The 12,549-nt window shown below is 41.8% G+C and overlaps 1 protein-coding gene across 1 annotated transcript in view; it reads left to right on the top strand.

Annotated features, from left to right (window-relative positions):
- Window positions 1-12,549, top strand: part of LOC136531219 (UDP-glucose 4-epimerase 1-like) — a 31,701-nt gene that overhangs the window by 15,892 nt on the left and 3,260 nt on the right. The window contains exon 2 of the mRNA XM_066523904.1: window positions 10,657-10,906. Within this exon, the coding sequence (XP_066380001.1) occupies window positions 10,712-10,906 (195 nt within the window). The 5' untranslated portion in view covers window positions 10,657-10,711. The remainder of the gene's footprint in view (window positions 1-10,656; window positions 10,907-12,549) is intronic.

The raw sequence follows: 12,549 nt of genomic DNA, 5'->3' as shown, positions 1-12,549 counted from the left end.
TGTTACATTGCTGACAGTATCAATGGATGATTGTCATCTCAGCTAAAAAAGTTAACTGTGCGGTACATTTACAGTTGCATTCTCCTTTGCCTCCAAAACATTTTTGGACCGTCTTCCTCTTCCCTTGAATTCATATAGTGCAATGGTTTTCTCCAGCTTTATAATTGACCTATAAAAGAAGATCAATTCTTTTTAGATACCCAAACTTTCTTGGATCCTTGAATGTTAGTTACCTAGTCTTTGGTACCTAAATGGTCTTCTTCTTTAGGCCCACAATTGATGTACCAATGAACTTAGCCTTCACATCATTGGCACCCTTAACAAGCATGTAACAAGAAACAAATTTAATTGATGATACACTAGGTTGCTTGTTCTTGTTAGTCTTGCAATATTGCTTTATAAGCCCAACTTGCTTGCATCTATTGCAAAACGGACCATTACCTTTCATAAAGCTAGCTTTGAGAGTGACAAAGGTCGTCTTGTCTTTCTAGGGTGTATAGCCCAATCCATCTCTATTAAGAGAAAACCTTTGGCTACCCAAGTATTTTAGCAAGCGGGCATCTCCACCATAGGCATTACCTATGGCACGAGTGAGCTCATCCACCTCCTTCTTGAGGGTCTCATTTTCCACCATTAATGAAGCATCACAAGTGATACCATCACTCAAAGGTAAAGTGGAAGTAGTAGTGCTACAAGAAGGGTTAGTGGGAGCAACAACAATAAGCTTATAAAAGGATTCATCAATAATATCACATGTTAGTCCTACATCACATGACACAATCACTTGCTCCTTCTTGGCTTCTTCCTCCTTGACTTGCTTGAGGAGAGAGGAGTGAGCCTTTTTAAGCTTAGAGTGAGATTTGCCAAGCATTTTATGGTCTTCCCTTAGACTCTTATGAGAGGCATTTAGCTCATCAAAGGATTGCTCAAGAGATTTGATCTTCTTGTGTAATTCTTTGCACTCCTTTTTCTTCATCTCAAAGTAAGTGTGCATTTGCTCACACATGTCCATGAGCTCCTCCTTGGTGTACTCCTAATAATCTCTTCTACAATCATCACTTTCACAATCATCATCACTCACATCATATTTTACCTTGTTAGGCTTTGCCATAAGACATGTCGATGGAGTGTCGAAGATGGAAGGCTTGTTGATGGCGATGCTTGCTAGTGCTTTCTTGATAGATTTCTTCCCATCATCACTAAAGCCATCACTATCCGAAGATCCATCACTATCTCAAGTGACCACATAACCTCCACCCTTCTTCTTTTGGAAGGTCAACTTCCTCTCCTTCTTCTTTTCTTTCTTGTCCTTCTTGTGCTTCTTCTTCTCATCCTCATCATTGCCACTATTGTAGGGACAATCTGCTACAACGTGATCAAGGCTCTTGCAATTGTAGCATCTCCTCACATATTCTTTGCTCTTGTTGTTGTCTCTTCTCTTTTTTGCACCATAGCCCTTCTTCTTCATGAATCTTCCAAACTTACGCACAAAGAGAGCTATGGCTTCATCATCAATGTCACTAGCATTTTCATCATCACTTGATTCTTTTTTCTTGGACTTGTCCTTGTTCTTGGATAATGAGCTAGCCTTGAATGCCACACTCTTCTTACTCTTGTCTTCATCTTTCTTCTTGTCATCCTTGTCAACCCCCTCCCTTTCTACATGGTATGTCTCTTATGTCATGATATCGCCTAGTACTTAGTTAGGGGTGAGTTGCTTCAATCCTCCTCTAATGGTGATCAACCTCAATGTCTCAAATCTAGGAGGTAAGCACATCAAGAACCGATGAGAGACATCATCATCATTGATCTTCTCTCTCAAAGCCTTCAAGTCATTGACAAATAATTGCAATCTATGGAACATCTTCGGAATGCTGTCATCATCCTTCATCTTGAAGCTTGTTAACTTGTCCTTGAGGATGTATAGCTTAGCACTCTTCACTACCGGTGTGCCCTCATAGGTCTCCACCAATCTCTTCCACACTTCACTAGCTTCTCACAATCCTTGATTTGCTCAAACACCTTGGAATCAATGGCATTGTAAATGGTGTTGAGAGCCATTGTATTGCATTGCTTGTTGGCCTTATCGGTGTTGGTGAGATTGTCCGGATCAAGAATCACATAGTCACTCTCGGTCATATCCCACACTTGGTCATTGATTGAACCAAGATATATCTCCATTTTTCTCTTTCAATAATCATAACATGTGCCATCAAACAATGATGGTTTTGCCCCCCACATGGTTGAACACAACTTGAGCCATAATTTGACACCGAGGTTGTTAAGCCTTCAATCAAACGGCGACCACGGTTCTGATACTACTTGAAAGGTCCTAAATTGCTACAGGAGGGTGAATAGCCTATAAAAAATTCTACAAATACACTAAAGCAAGAGGTTAGTGCACTAAATGATGAAATGCAATTTTGCTCTAGCTCTGCAAGGATTGTAAGCCACCTATTCAATAATTATAGTTGCTATGATCACTAGGCACAAACAATGGCTATGTCACTACTCACTAAGAGCTCTCAATAAGTCTACACTAAAGAGCTCCACTAGGTAATACTAAACTAGCAAGCAAGACAAGCTCTCAAAACTAATTACACTAAAGAGCTTGACAACTAGTTTGCAAGAAATCTAAAAAAGTGAGTATGATGATTATACCGCCGCATCGAGGAATGAACCAATCACAAGACGAATACCAATTCAATCACCGGGAGAATACTAAAGGGCAAGAGACAACTAATTTTTCTCTCGAGGTTCACGTGCTTGCCGGCACACTAGTTTCCATTGTGTCGACCAACATTTGATGGTTCGGTGGCTAATAGGTATCACACACCTAGCCCACCACAAGAGGCGTCGCAAGAACCTACCCACAAGTGAGGTAACTTAATGACACGAGCAATTTAATATAGCTACCTTACGGCTCTTCGCCGGGGAAGGTGCAAGACCCCTCATAATCACCGGAGCCAGCCACGAACAATCACCAACACGTGCCAAAACTCCTTCGCTGTTTCAAGCCGTCTAGGTGGTGGCAACCACCAAGAGAAATAAGAAATCCGCAGCCACAACGATCCACAAGTGCCACTAGATGCAATCACTTAAGCAAATGCACTAGGAATCACTCCAAATCTCACTATGATGATGAATCAATGATGGATATAAGTGAGAGGTGTTTGTTTAGGCTCACAAGGATGTCAAGTATGTCAAAGTGCCAAGAACTTGAGCCCCAAGCCGATACCTTTCTATTTATAAAGCCCCAACACTCAAAGAGTCGTTGGGTACTCTCGAGCTGACCGGACGCACTGATCGGACGTAGCCCATCGTCCGATCGGCCATCATCCGATCGCTCCGATGGCCGCCATGTGTCCCCGTTTAAACCTCAGCCATCAGATGCCAACGATCACTTAACGTTCAATGCGCAGTCAAACAACCGACCGGACGCGCTGCTCCAACGCACCTGACGCAGAGCCACGTCGCGTTAGTTCGATTCCAATAAGAGTCCAGAGATGTTTTTCGTCGACCGGACGCGTTAGGTCATGAGTGACCGGACGCGCTCGGGAGTCTGGTCAGCGCCCGGATCTCTACCTGCAAGAACCCTGTCAACGTCAGTGTACGTTAGCCGCGACCTGACGCAGCCACTGTGCGTCCGGCTGCACGCTGACCCCTACGTCTGCTTGCCTGAAGAAGTGACCTAACGCACTGATGGCAGCGTCCGATCACTCCTCGCCCTTCTCGGCCGCAGCGCCCCACTTCGCTATAATTGACCGGACGCGCTGGGGTGAGTCCAATCACCCCGTGGCCAGCGTCTGACCGTGGACTATCTCCTCATTTTCTTTTTCAAAGTCCGCAACCTCTTAGCCCTTACTTCCAACTTGCTAACCACAAAGTGTAGAACTTGTGTGCACGTGTGTTAGCATTTTTTAAAGTATTTTACAAGGGTTAAAGTTAGAACACTAGGTTCCTAAATGCATATGCAAGAATCATGTTATCTAGTGGCACTCGATAAACTGTTTAGCCAACGATCTCACATCTTTATAGTACGACTATCGATCCTAAATCACTCACACCCTTTATGGTGTCTTGAGTGCAAAACAAAAACCTATATTATACCTTTGCTTTGATCTTCTTGGTTTTTGTTTTTGTTTTTCTCTTTCTTTTTTTTCCAAGTTTAAGCTTGATCATTTTCATTTCATGTCCACCTTCATCACCATGGACCTCTTACTTGCTTCACCACTTGGATTGAACCACCTTATGTAATTCTTACACTTAGATCAAATGTTAGTCCTAGGTTTTATCAATTATTCAAACTAAACTAGGGCTTTCAAATTGCCGCGGGGCTCTCGCTAGTTTGACATGTTCTTGAATCTTGACAAGCTAGCTTTCAATTTTTTTTTTGAACTTTTATCATGTTGATATACACCGGCCAGCAACCATAAACTTGGGCTTTCCCAACGCTACAGGGTGGCATGCTGTTCCCACTGGATCGGGCCTCCGTGTCAGAATGAAGTAGTATGTGCTTACAATGTGTAAGAGCAAGTGCAAGGCGTATATCACGGTTAGCCTCGGTAAAAAGCTAACCTACACATAGGAATAGTGACTGAAGACATCACACCCCATCTTAGGCTATGCTGACATAGAGCGCGCTCTCTCTCCGGATACTTTTTACAGTCGTGCTTATCAGTCATGATACAGTGTTTTTCTTTCACAATAAAATAGTATTTGTCGACTTATAAACCACAGAAACGATCAAGCGAACAAGGTGTTAGCTTTATCAGATGAAAAGCAAATGTTGGGCGCATCGCGTTCTCTGATGGTTACTTCTGTATTTTGTCAGGTGAGATATATGTGACTTTTGCAGGTTACTGGCGGGCTTGTGAGGTCAGCATTTTCTTACGTATTTTTTCTCGTCCAATCCTACATGGCCTGACGAAGCCGAGCGATGGGGTGGCTTAAGGGCTTGCCCAACGCTACACCGTACCTGTGTGCCTGAGGTTCCACATCCACATGCGGTGTCCACGTCCATTCTCATGGTGGTTCCGCAGTGTGTCAATATTGCTTGTAGAAGATACAATTGCTTCGCTTGACAAAAGAGAGAAGCTGCTATCCAAGCGCTCGTTGAAAGCCGAAAGCTGCAGCTCTGTGATGCGTTGGAAGCTAAAAGTGAGACACAACTTTAAACCACCATCCTTGTTGGTTTGCGTTGGCTCTGCCCTAATAGGCTTCTACATAAGTAATCATAGCTTTATCCGACACAAAGGTAAAGCATGTATGGAGGGTGCATTGAGGTGACGAGACATCCAACATGTAGCGGAGAGAGAAATACAAGATAAGTGTTTCTCGCAGAAAGTATGATAGGTTCAAGGAGAACGAAAAAGACAAATGTCCCTTGTGTTGAGAAAATATTAGCTTCAATACTAGTTTTCATACATAGAACACAACTTCTTTGAGGGCTATTGATGCTGTATGGCTACGTTGCTGCTGCCAATTTAGTGGAATTATTAAAAGATAAAACTTAGTTGATGTCTACGAGTTAATTATTTGAATTCATTCTTTTAGATTTATGGCTCTCTAAGTGTGCATGCATTACGTCTCCTCTTGGAGCTAGGGCGAAATTCGTATGTTTACTCTTGTTTTCTCACACTGTAGGTTACAGTTTCTTATAAGTTTGATTTTAATTTGATTGTGCAACTTATTGTTTCATTCTTCTCCTCATCTCCTGTTCTCTATGCAACATAAAGCTTTCTCTTGTCTCCGAAAGGACCGAATGGCCTAAAAGAAATGTAACTTGGCCTATAAAACCCTCTTTACACCTTAACTCAAGTTTCTACAAAAACAAACTAAGTCTATTATGAGCTTCACACGTTACCTTTCATTTTTTTTTTCTTTTTGACAATCACGTTACCTTTCATTTGGATGCACTGCAACTGCACATGATGATCGGTTGCTGACCCTGAAGAAAGTGGAACTTTCTTGTAGTCCTCACGCAATGGATCGGAGGCGAAATGACCACAGGCACGGGGGTCAGGCTGGAAGAACAAAAGCAAGTGAAGGGACCGGAAGGCACGGGGCGCAGCCAAACTGTTCGCTCCATCTCCTCTGTCCCGGGCCTCTTCCGCTCTTTCTCGTGCGCCGCAGAGCAAAAGGGCAAAGCTCCACGCCTTTCGCTAACTAACAACTCCTACTCTTCTAGCGTCTGTTTGGTTGCCTTCTCATTTTTGCCCAAGTAAACCAAAACTGGCTTGGTAAAATTAAAATTTGTCAAAGTTAAGACAAAAAAACATAGTTGTACATTTGGTTGAGTGCCATAAAAATAATATAAAGTACCTTTTCTCTCTTACGCAATTTAATAAGTTTCTAAAGATTTGCTAAAACTTTGACCATAAACATCAGTGCACCAATCCTTTTGTAATAAACTAACTGATGGCTAAAAATTTTAGCTTACCATGATTTTGGATGGACAAGAATTAGAAGTCAACTAAGCAGATCCTAAGTACTAGCCAGCAAATTAAAGTCGTGCCTAGTTTTTTTTTTCTAGATTAGGTTGTGCTAAGTTCAGCTAGTTGCAGCGCGCTACTGACCTACTGTAGTTCTTGCTAGTGCAAAACAACACCTGCACAGCTAAACCGAGCCCGCTGTGAAAGAACATAACACATGGCTCGACGCACACTAAAGGCAAAGCCTCTATTTAATATGAGTTCAAATGGCTTCAATTTCCTGCTACAGAATACGTGAAAGAATACGTGAAAGAGATGGAACCAAATAAATAATGGCTTCAATTTACAGAGTACGTGAAAGAAATGGAACTAGTAATAAACAAATAAATAAAATAATGAATTCACCATCTTCTAGCAGCCTGTTTGGCTAGGGCTGAAACGATCGTATACGATCGTGGATTATTACTGCTGGCTGGTTTGGTGTGAGAGAAAAATATTGTTGTGACTGAAAATTTACGATCGCTTACGACCAAGCGAACAGGCCGCTAAAGAGAGATAAAAGCAGCTCCTTTCTAGTTGCTACAACACACACAGAAGCTAAAATTAAAGTTGAATGGAGCTCCACCAAACAGGACATAATGTAACCGTCTTTCATTTAAATTGATTCAATCTCCTTTTAATTTTATAGAGAATTAATTATGTACTGCACTAGCATTTATTATTTAGAATTCATACGATTTAAGGTCAGATCAAGTTTAATTAAATGTAACAAAAACAATTAATTTACTATTATTGGTATGAGAACAACGTATTATATGGTATGAGCACCGTAGAACGTATTATATATTCGTTGCAGTGTATAGATATATATTTTCTATAGTATGGATATAACATTAGTAGGACCCATTCGGTCTGGCCGTCCAAGAGAGAGGAGGAAAGATTGATCCATCCATCGATGGAAGCTACGCGTGCAGGTGCAGGTCGGCGTCTACTCTCCAAAAACGAAGACCAAACCTCACACGCCTCTCTCACCCATCTCAATCCATTCCATGCCCTGCGCCTGCGGCATCGTATATATATGCTGAACGATGAATATTGATGATAAGGTTGAACTGAAGGCCAGGTATATGTGTTCCTTTGTTCTGTTCTGCTGTCGTCTGACGCAGCGATAGACCACCACCGGATGAGTGAGAGATACTCCTACACGGATCGCCATACCTGCTACTGGGCTGGACCGGCCGGAGAGGTCAATTCCAGACATCCACATCGTCTCATCTCATTTACGCAGTACGTGTGTCACTCTAACGCTGACTCATCCGTCCACAGCTGCATGAAGTCATTTCGTTCAACGGCGGTTGCTAGCAAAAACAGTGGTACTACTTCTCTTATTCAGGGTAGCTGTCATCAGTCTAATATATATACAACGTCGGTTTTCATAAATTTCTTAATGGTCGGCTGGGGCCGGTAACTGTGGGGTCCTTGTTTACTTACGCGGAGCAAGGCGGGTGGCCCGACGGTTGTGCGCGTGTTGTGCTGTCCGCTACTACTACTAGCGCATGCAGGAGTACTGCCAAAGCTGTAGTAATTAACCGATGATGCCGATGGGTTCGAGAGCGAGTCCGAGACCGGGACTTAGCATGCTCGCGTTGCGTCCCATTAATTCCGATCATCAGCTTATCAAAAAAATAAAGATATTCCGATCATCAGACAGCATGATCCTCCCTCCTCCCATCGCTTTCATCCGGATCCATCGACGCCGACTCCTTTCTCTCCACCCTTGATTTCTCTCGGGGTCTTCCCGGGCCCTGCTGCCTCGCCGTCCATCCAAAATCCAAAAATGGCTGATCTTATCTTGTTACTGCCCCGCCCGATCCTTTGGTTTCAGTTCACTTTGAGCAGGTCACCACCGTATAGGCCATCGGTCTGTTCGCTGGTTGATTTCTGAACTGATTTGGACTGATTGATGCTGATTTGTTGTGAGAGAAAAATACTATTAGCTAATTGATTTGGACCGGTTAAAACCAAGCGAACAGGTTGGATGATGTCAAGCTAACTCAATCCACCGCTACCTGGATGCCGGCCATGGGTTGGGGGTTAGGCCTCGTTTAGATGCCAAAAAATTTGGCAAAATGCACTGTAGCGGTTTTCGTTGTTATTTGGCAATTAGTGTCCAATCATAGTCTAATTAGGCTTAAAAGATTCGTCTCGTGGATTTCGTCTAAACTGTGTAATTAGTTTTATTTTTTATTTATATTTAATGCTTTATGTATGCGTCTAAAGATTCGATGTGACAGAGAATCTTAAAAAATTTGGCAAAATTTTGGAAACTAAACTGGCCCTAGTACTCCTACCTGTCCTATCCAGATGAACCACGTGGCCGATATCCATGCACATGCTACTCACCACGCTGTCAGGACTCAGGACCATGTATGTACTATGTTAGATTTTTACATTAGAGACGCGGCTAGACAATCATTAGTGACGCGAAAAAACTAAGTCACTTATATTACATCTCTGATGTGAAGCCAAAAGTGTTTTTCTATCTCCCTCTAATTTATTCATACTTCGATGAAACTTTATTATTGTTGCTAGGAAAGAGGCATCTTTTCAAATAGAGACAATACGAACACACAGGAATACACACCTTATATCTTTGAACGTCTTAAAGAAACTAGTTTAGTAAATCTCCATATTGGCAAAGCAATCACAAGTGTCTACGTCCTCCATCATGTAATATAGTGCATTCAGTTATTTAAAATTTGTTTTGAAATGTTAAAGGTTTCAGATAACAAAAAAATAATGTTCACTAAATAGAAATGTTTAATTCAATACTTGCCATGTTTGTGTATAAGAGAATTGAGAGTCTACCGTTTTAATCATGGGGAATAGAATTGGATTTCCATAAATTAGAAAATTAAGTGAGAGATACATGCGTGTGTACCTCATTATTGACCGATAGGTGCAGTGGGATAGTTGTTTTTCTTTAGATGTACGTGAAGGTGTGATACTTGGACTATGCATGGTTCGCCATCAAAATTGTAAGTTGCTATATACATGGCTGCACTCAATTGGTAAGGGTGTGCATTTAGCAAATGAGATGAATTTTATATAATAGGAGGTGTTATCAAATAATGCAAGGATAACAAAAAGGCCTAATTGTTGTTGTATATATATACTAGCTAGAATAAAGCCATATTTGGACCTCATTGTAGTCGTGTAGATAGTGAAATAGAGTATGGATCTCATTAATATAATATAATGATTATTGCCATTGTATAGAGAAAATCTCCATCGTAAAGGGCTGCATAGATAGTTGAACTCTAAAACTTCATTATAGAATCCAATGTTTGGATCTCATTACCATTTTTCTATCTTATTTTTATTTTTCTTATAGAGATCCAAAAAGGGCTAAATAATAGTGTTACGGGGGCAATTAAGGGGTGGCATTGGCAAGTTATTACACAGTAGATTTATATGTATCTGTTACTACCTTTGTTTTTTATTTACATATTATACTAGATTTAAGTCAAATATTTATATCTTTCACAATAAGTTTTTTTTAAAAAAATTATATAGGTTTATGACAAATTTATATTTTTATATTCACTATAAAATATACTTCCATAATATATACTTTAAAATTGTTGTAAAACAATAAGGATTTGTTAAATGGATGGTCAAATATAATAATATTTGACTTAAGACATATCTAATATGACATGTAAAAAAAGAAATGGAGGGAGTAGCTGCGAAAATGAAATCCTCGTAATGATATAAATTATTCATGTGCATCGTAGGTGGTAGCATTAATGAATGATTATTAATAATTAATATGGAAGCAAATCCCGTTTCCAAACGGGTGGATTGTGGTGGTGAATTGCTTGGATGATATGGCTGACTTTGATGCGGCAGCGTGGATGTACGTACGTACACTTGGACGGGTGGGATCGCCCGGGTTGGCGTGGCAGCGCGCATCGAATCGGGGGAAAATCGCGGGCGACGGGGAGAAAAATCTGCGCGGCTTGGCGGACTCCCGAATCCTCGCGCGCGGCCGGCGCCCGGCCCTCGGCCCAGGCCCTCAAGGTCCGGGCGAGCGGCTATATATGAGATGGAGACGAGCCGGGGCGGTTTGCCAAGCAAAAACACGGCAGTTCTAGTCGATCTCGATCGCAGGCGCAGCGCAGGCAGTGCACACACAACTCGTTCTCTCCTCTCTCTCTCTCTCTCTCTCTCTCTCTCTCTCTTGCATCCTCGACGGGCGATCCGAAGGGGGGACGATGGTGTCCGCTGTGCTCCGGACCATCCTGGTGACGGGCGGCGCCGGGTACATCGGCAGCCACACGGTGCTGCAGCTGCTGCAGCAGGGCTTCCGCGTCGTCGTCGTCGACAACCTCGACAACGCATCCGAGGTCTCCCTCGTCCGCGTCGCCGAGCTCGCCGGCCACAACGGCGCCAACCTCGTCTTCCACAAGGTGCGCACACTCTACGCGTGATTGATTGCTTCCTAACCTGCCGGAGTGCCAGTTTCGCTTGTTTAATTTCTTCCTACTGAGATTTTAGTTAGCCTTTTTTCTCTCTCTCCTGACTTGCTGAAGTTCCATTGTTGGGATCGTCGCCTCGATAGAAATTTTGGGGTTTGATTCTGATGATGGAATTTTATATTATTTGTTTAATCATTTTTCTTTTCCACAAACTAGTAACGGAAATTCCTCAGTCGTACTTAACTTGTTTTTTTTTGTTTCGTTTCCATTCATTGTTTTATTTCCTACTAAAATCCAAACGAATCAATGGACAAAAAGGGGCAGGTATTGATTTGTGGGGAGGTTTCTTTCCTGCTTGACATGGCCCATGCTCTCCCACGGCGGTTAAGGACCATTTCCTTCTACGTCTAGTCTATAAAGTTAGAACTACTATAGTTGTAGTAGTACCCATCTAGCTCTAGCTGTCCATGGTCATACACCAGTACACCACCCATCATCCTGTCCACGTATCAGCAAGGCGAGTCTTCAGAGGGGCATTCCATTCCCATACCCTGGAACTGGAAAACATGGTTGCTTCACCGCGTCGACGCCGTTTCCTTTGGTTCCCGTGGCAATCTGGACGGCAAAGACCATTTTTGGCGGCTCATATAAGCCAGCTTATCGGCATACAGTATTTTTTTTCTTTTTTTAATAAATAACCGTATAAATCAGCGTAAGCGGCTTTCTTCTTCGTATCTCTTTTCCTTCGATTCCTTTCTTCTACACTCAACAAATGATGATAAACAAGACAGAACGCGTCGTCGAGCCGGCCTCGCCTCCTTCTGCTCTGCTTCTGTGCCTGTGCGGAGATCCGTTGGTCGGGTCAACCATTAGCCTACTTCCACTCCCACGGCCCGTGCGCGCAGCCAAACCTGAATTGAACCTGACCTGCCTAACTCCAATCATCCATTTCCGTTCCGTTCCATTGTTGAATGGTGCGTGATTAGCGCCGAATTATATTGACCCCAAATTTAATACACATCCCATCTCGCCTATTCTGCACCTGCATATTCATTCGTCAGATCGAAAGAGCACTGTACTATCAGCCTGTATCTGGCTTATAAGTCAGCCAACAGTGTTTTTCTCCTACACCAAACCAGCCGGCAGTACTTTCAGCCATGGCTTATAAACCAATACAGCCGAAACGAATAGACTGATATATGTACTACCTCCGTCCGGAAAAGAATACAATTATAGGTTGCGTGCCACGAAACGTTTGATTAAGTTTTATAAATAATATTCACATTTATGGCATTAAATTAAATTAATTTATTATGAAAATTCATTTCGTAATTAATCTAATTGTATTTATTTAATATCATAAATATAGATACTTTTTTACTTAAGTACTAAAATGTGATATTGTGCTAGAATTATATTCTTTTTAGGACGGCTTTAAATTAATTTATTATAAAAATTTATTTTGTAATTAATCTAATGATATTTATTTGGTATTATAAACCTGGATATTTTTTAATTTAAGTATACTGTGCTAGAATTATATTATTATTATTTTTGCGATTGAATTATATATTCTTTTAGGACGGAGGTAGTATATCCCATCTGTTTGTTTCTGCATACTTTTTTATTGAACG

Source organism: Miscanthus floridulus, chromosome 2 (genome assembly GCF_019320115.1).
Source record: "Miscanthus floridulus cultivar M001 chromosome 2, ASM1932011v1, whole genome shotgun sequence".
NCBI classification, from domain to species: domain Eukaryota; kingdom Viridiplantae; phylum Streptophyta; class Magnoliopsida; order Poales; family Poaceae; genus Miscanthus; species Miscanthus floridulus.
This window is presented reverse-complemented; position numbering and strand designations above follow the sequence as displayed.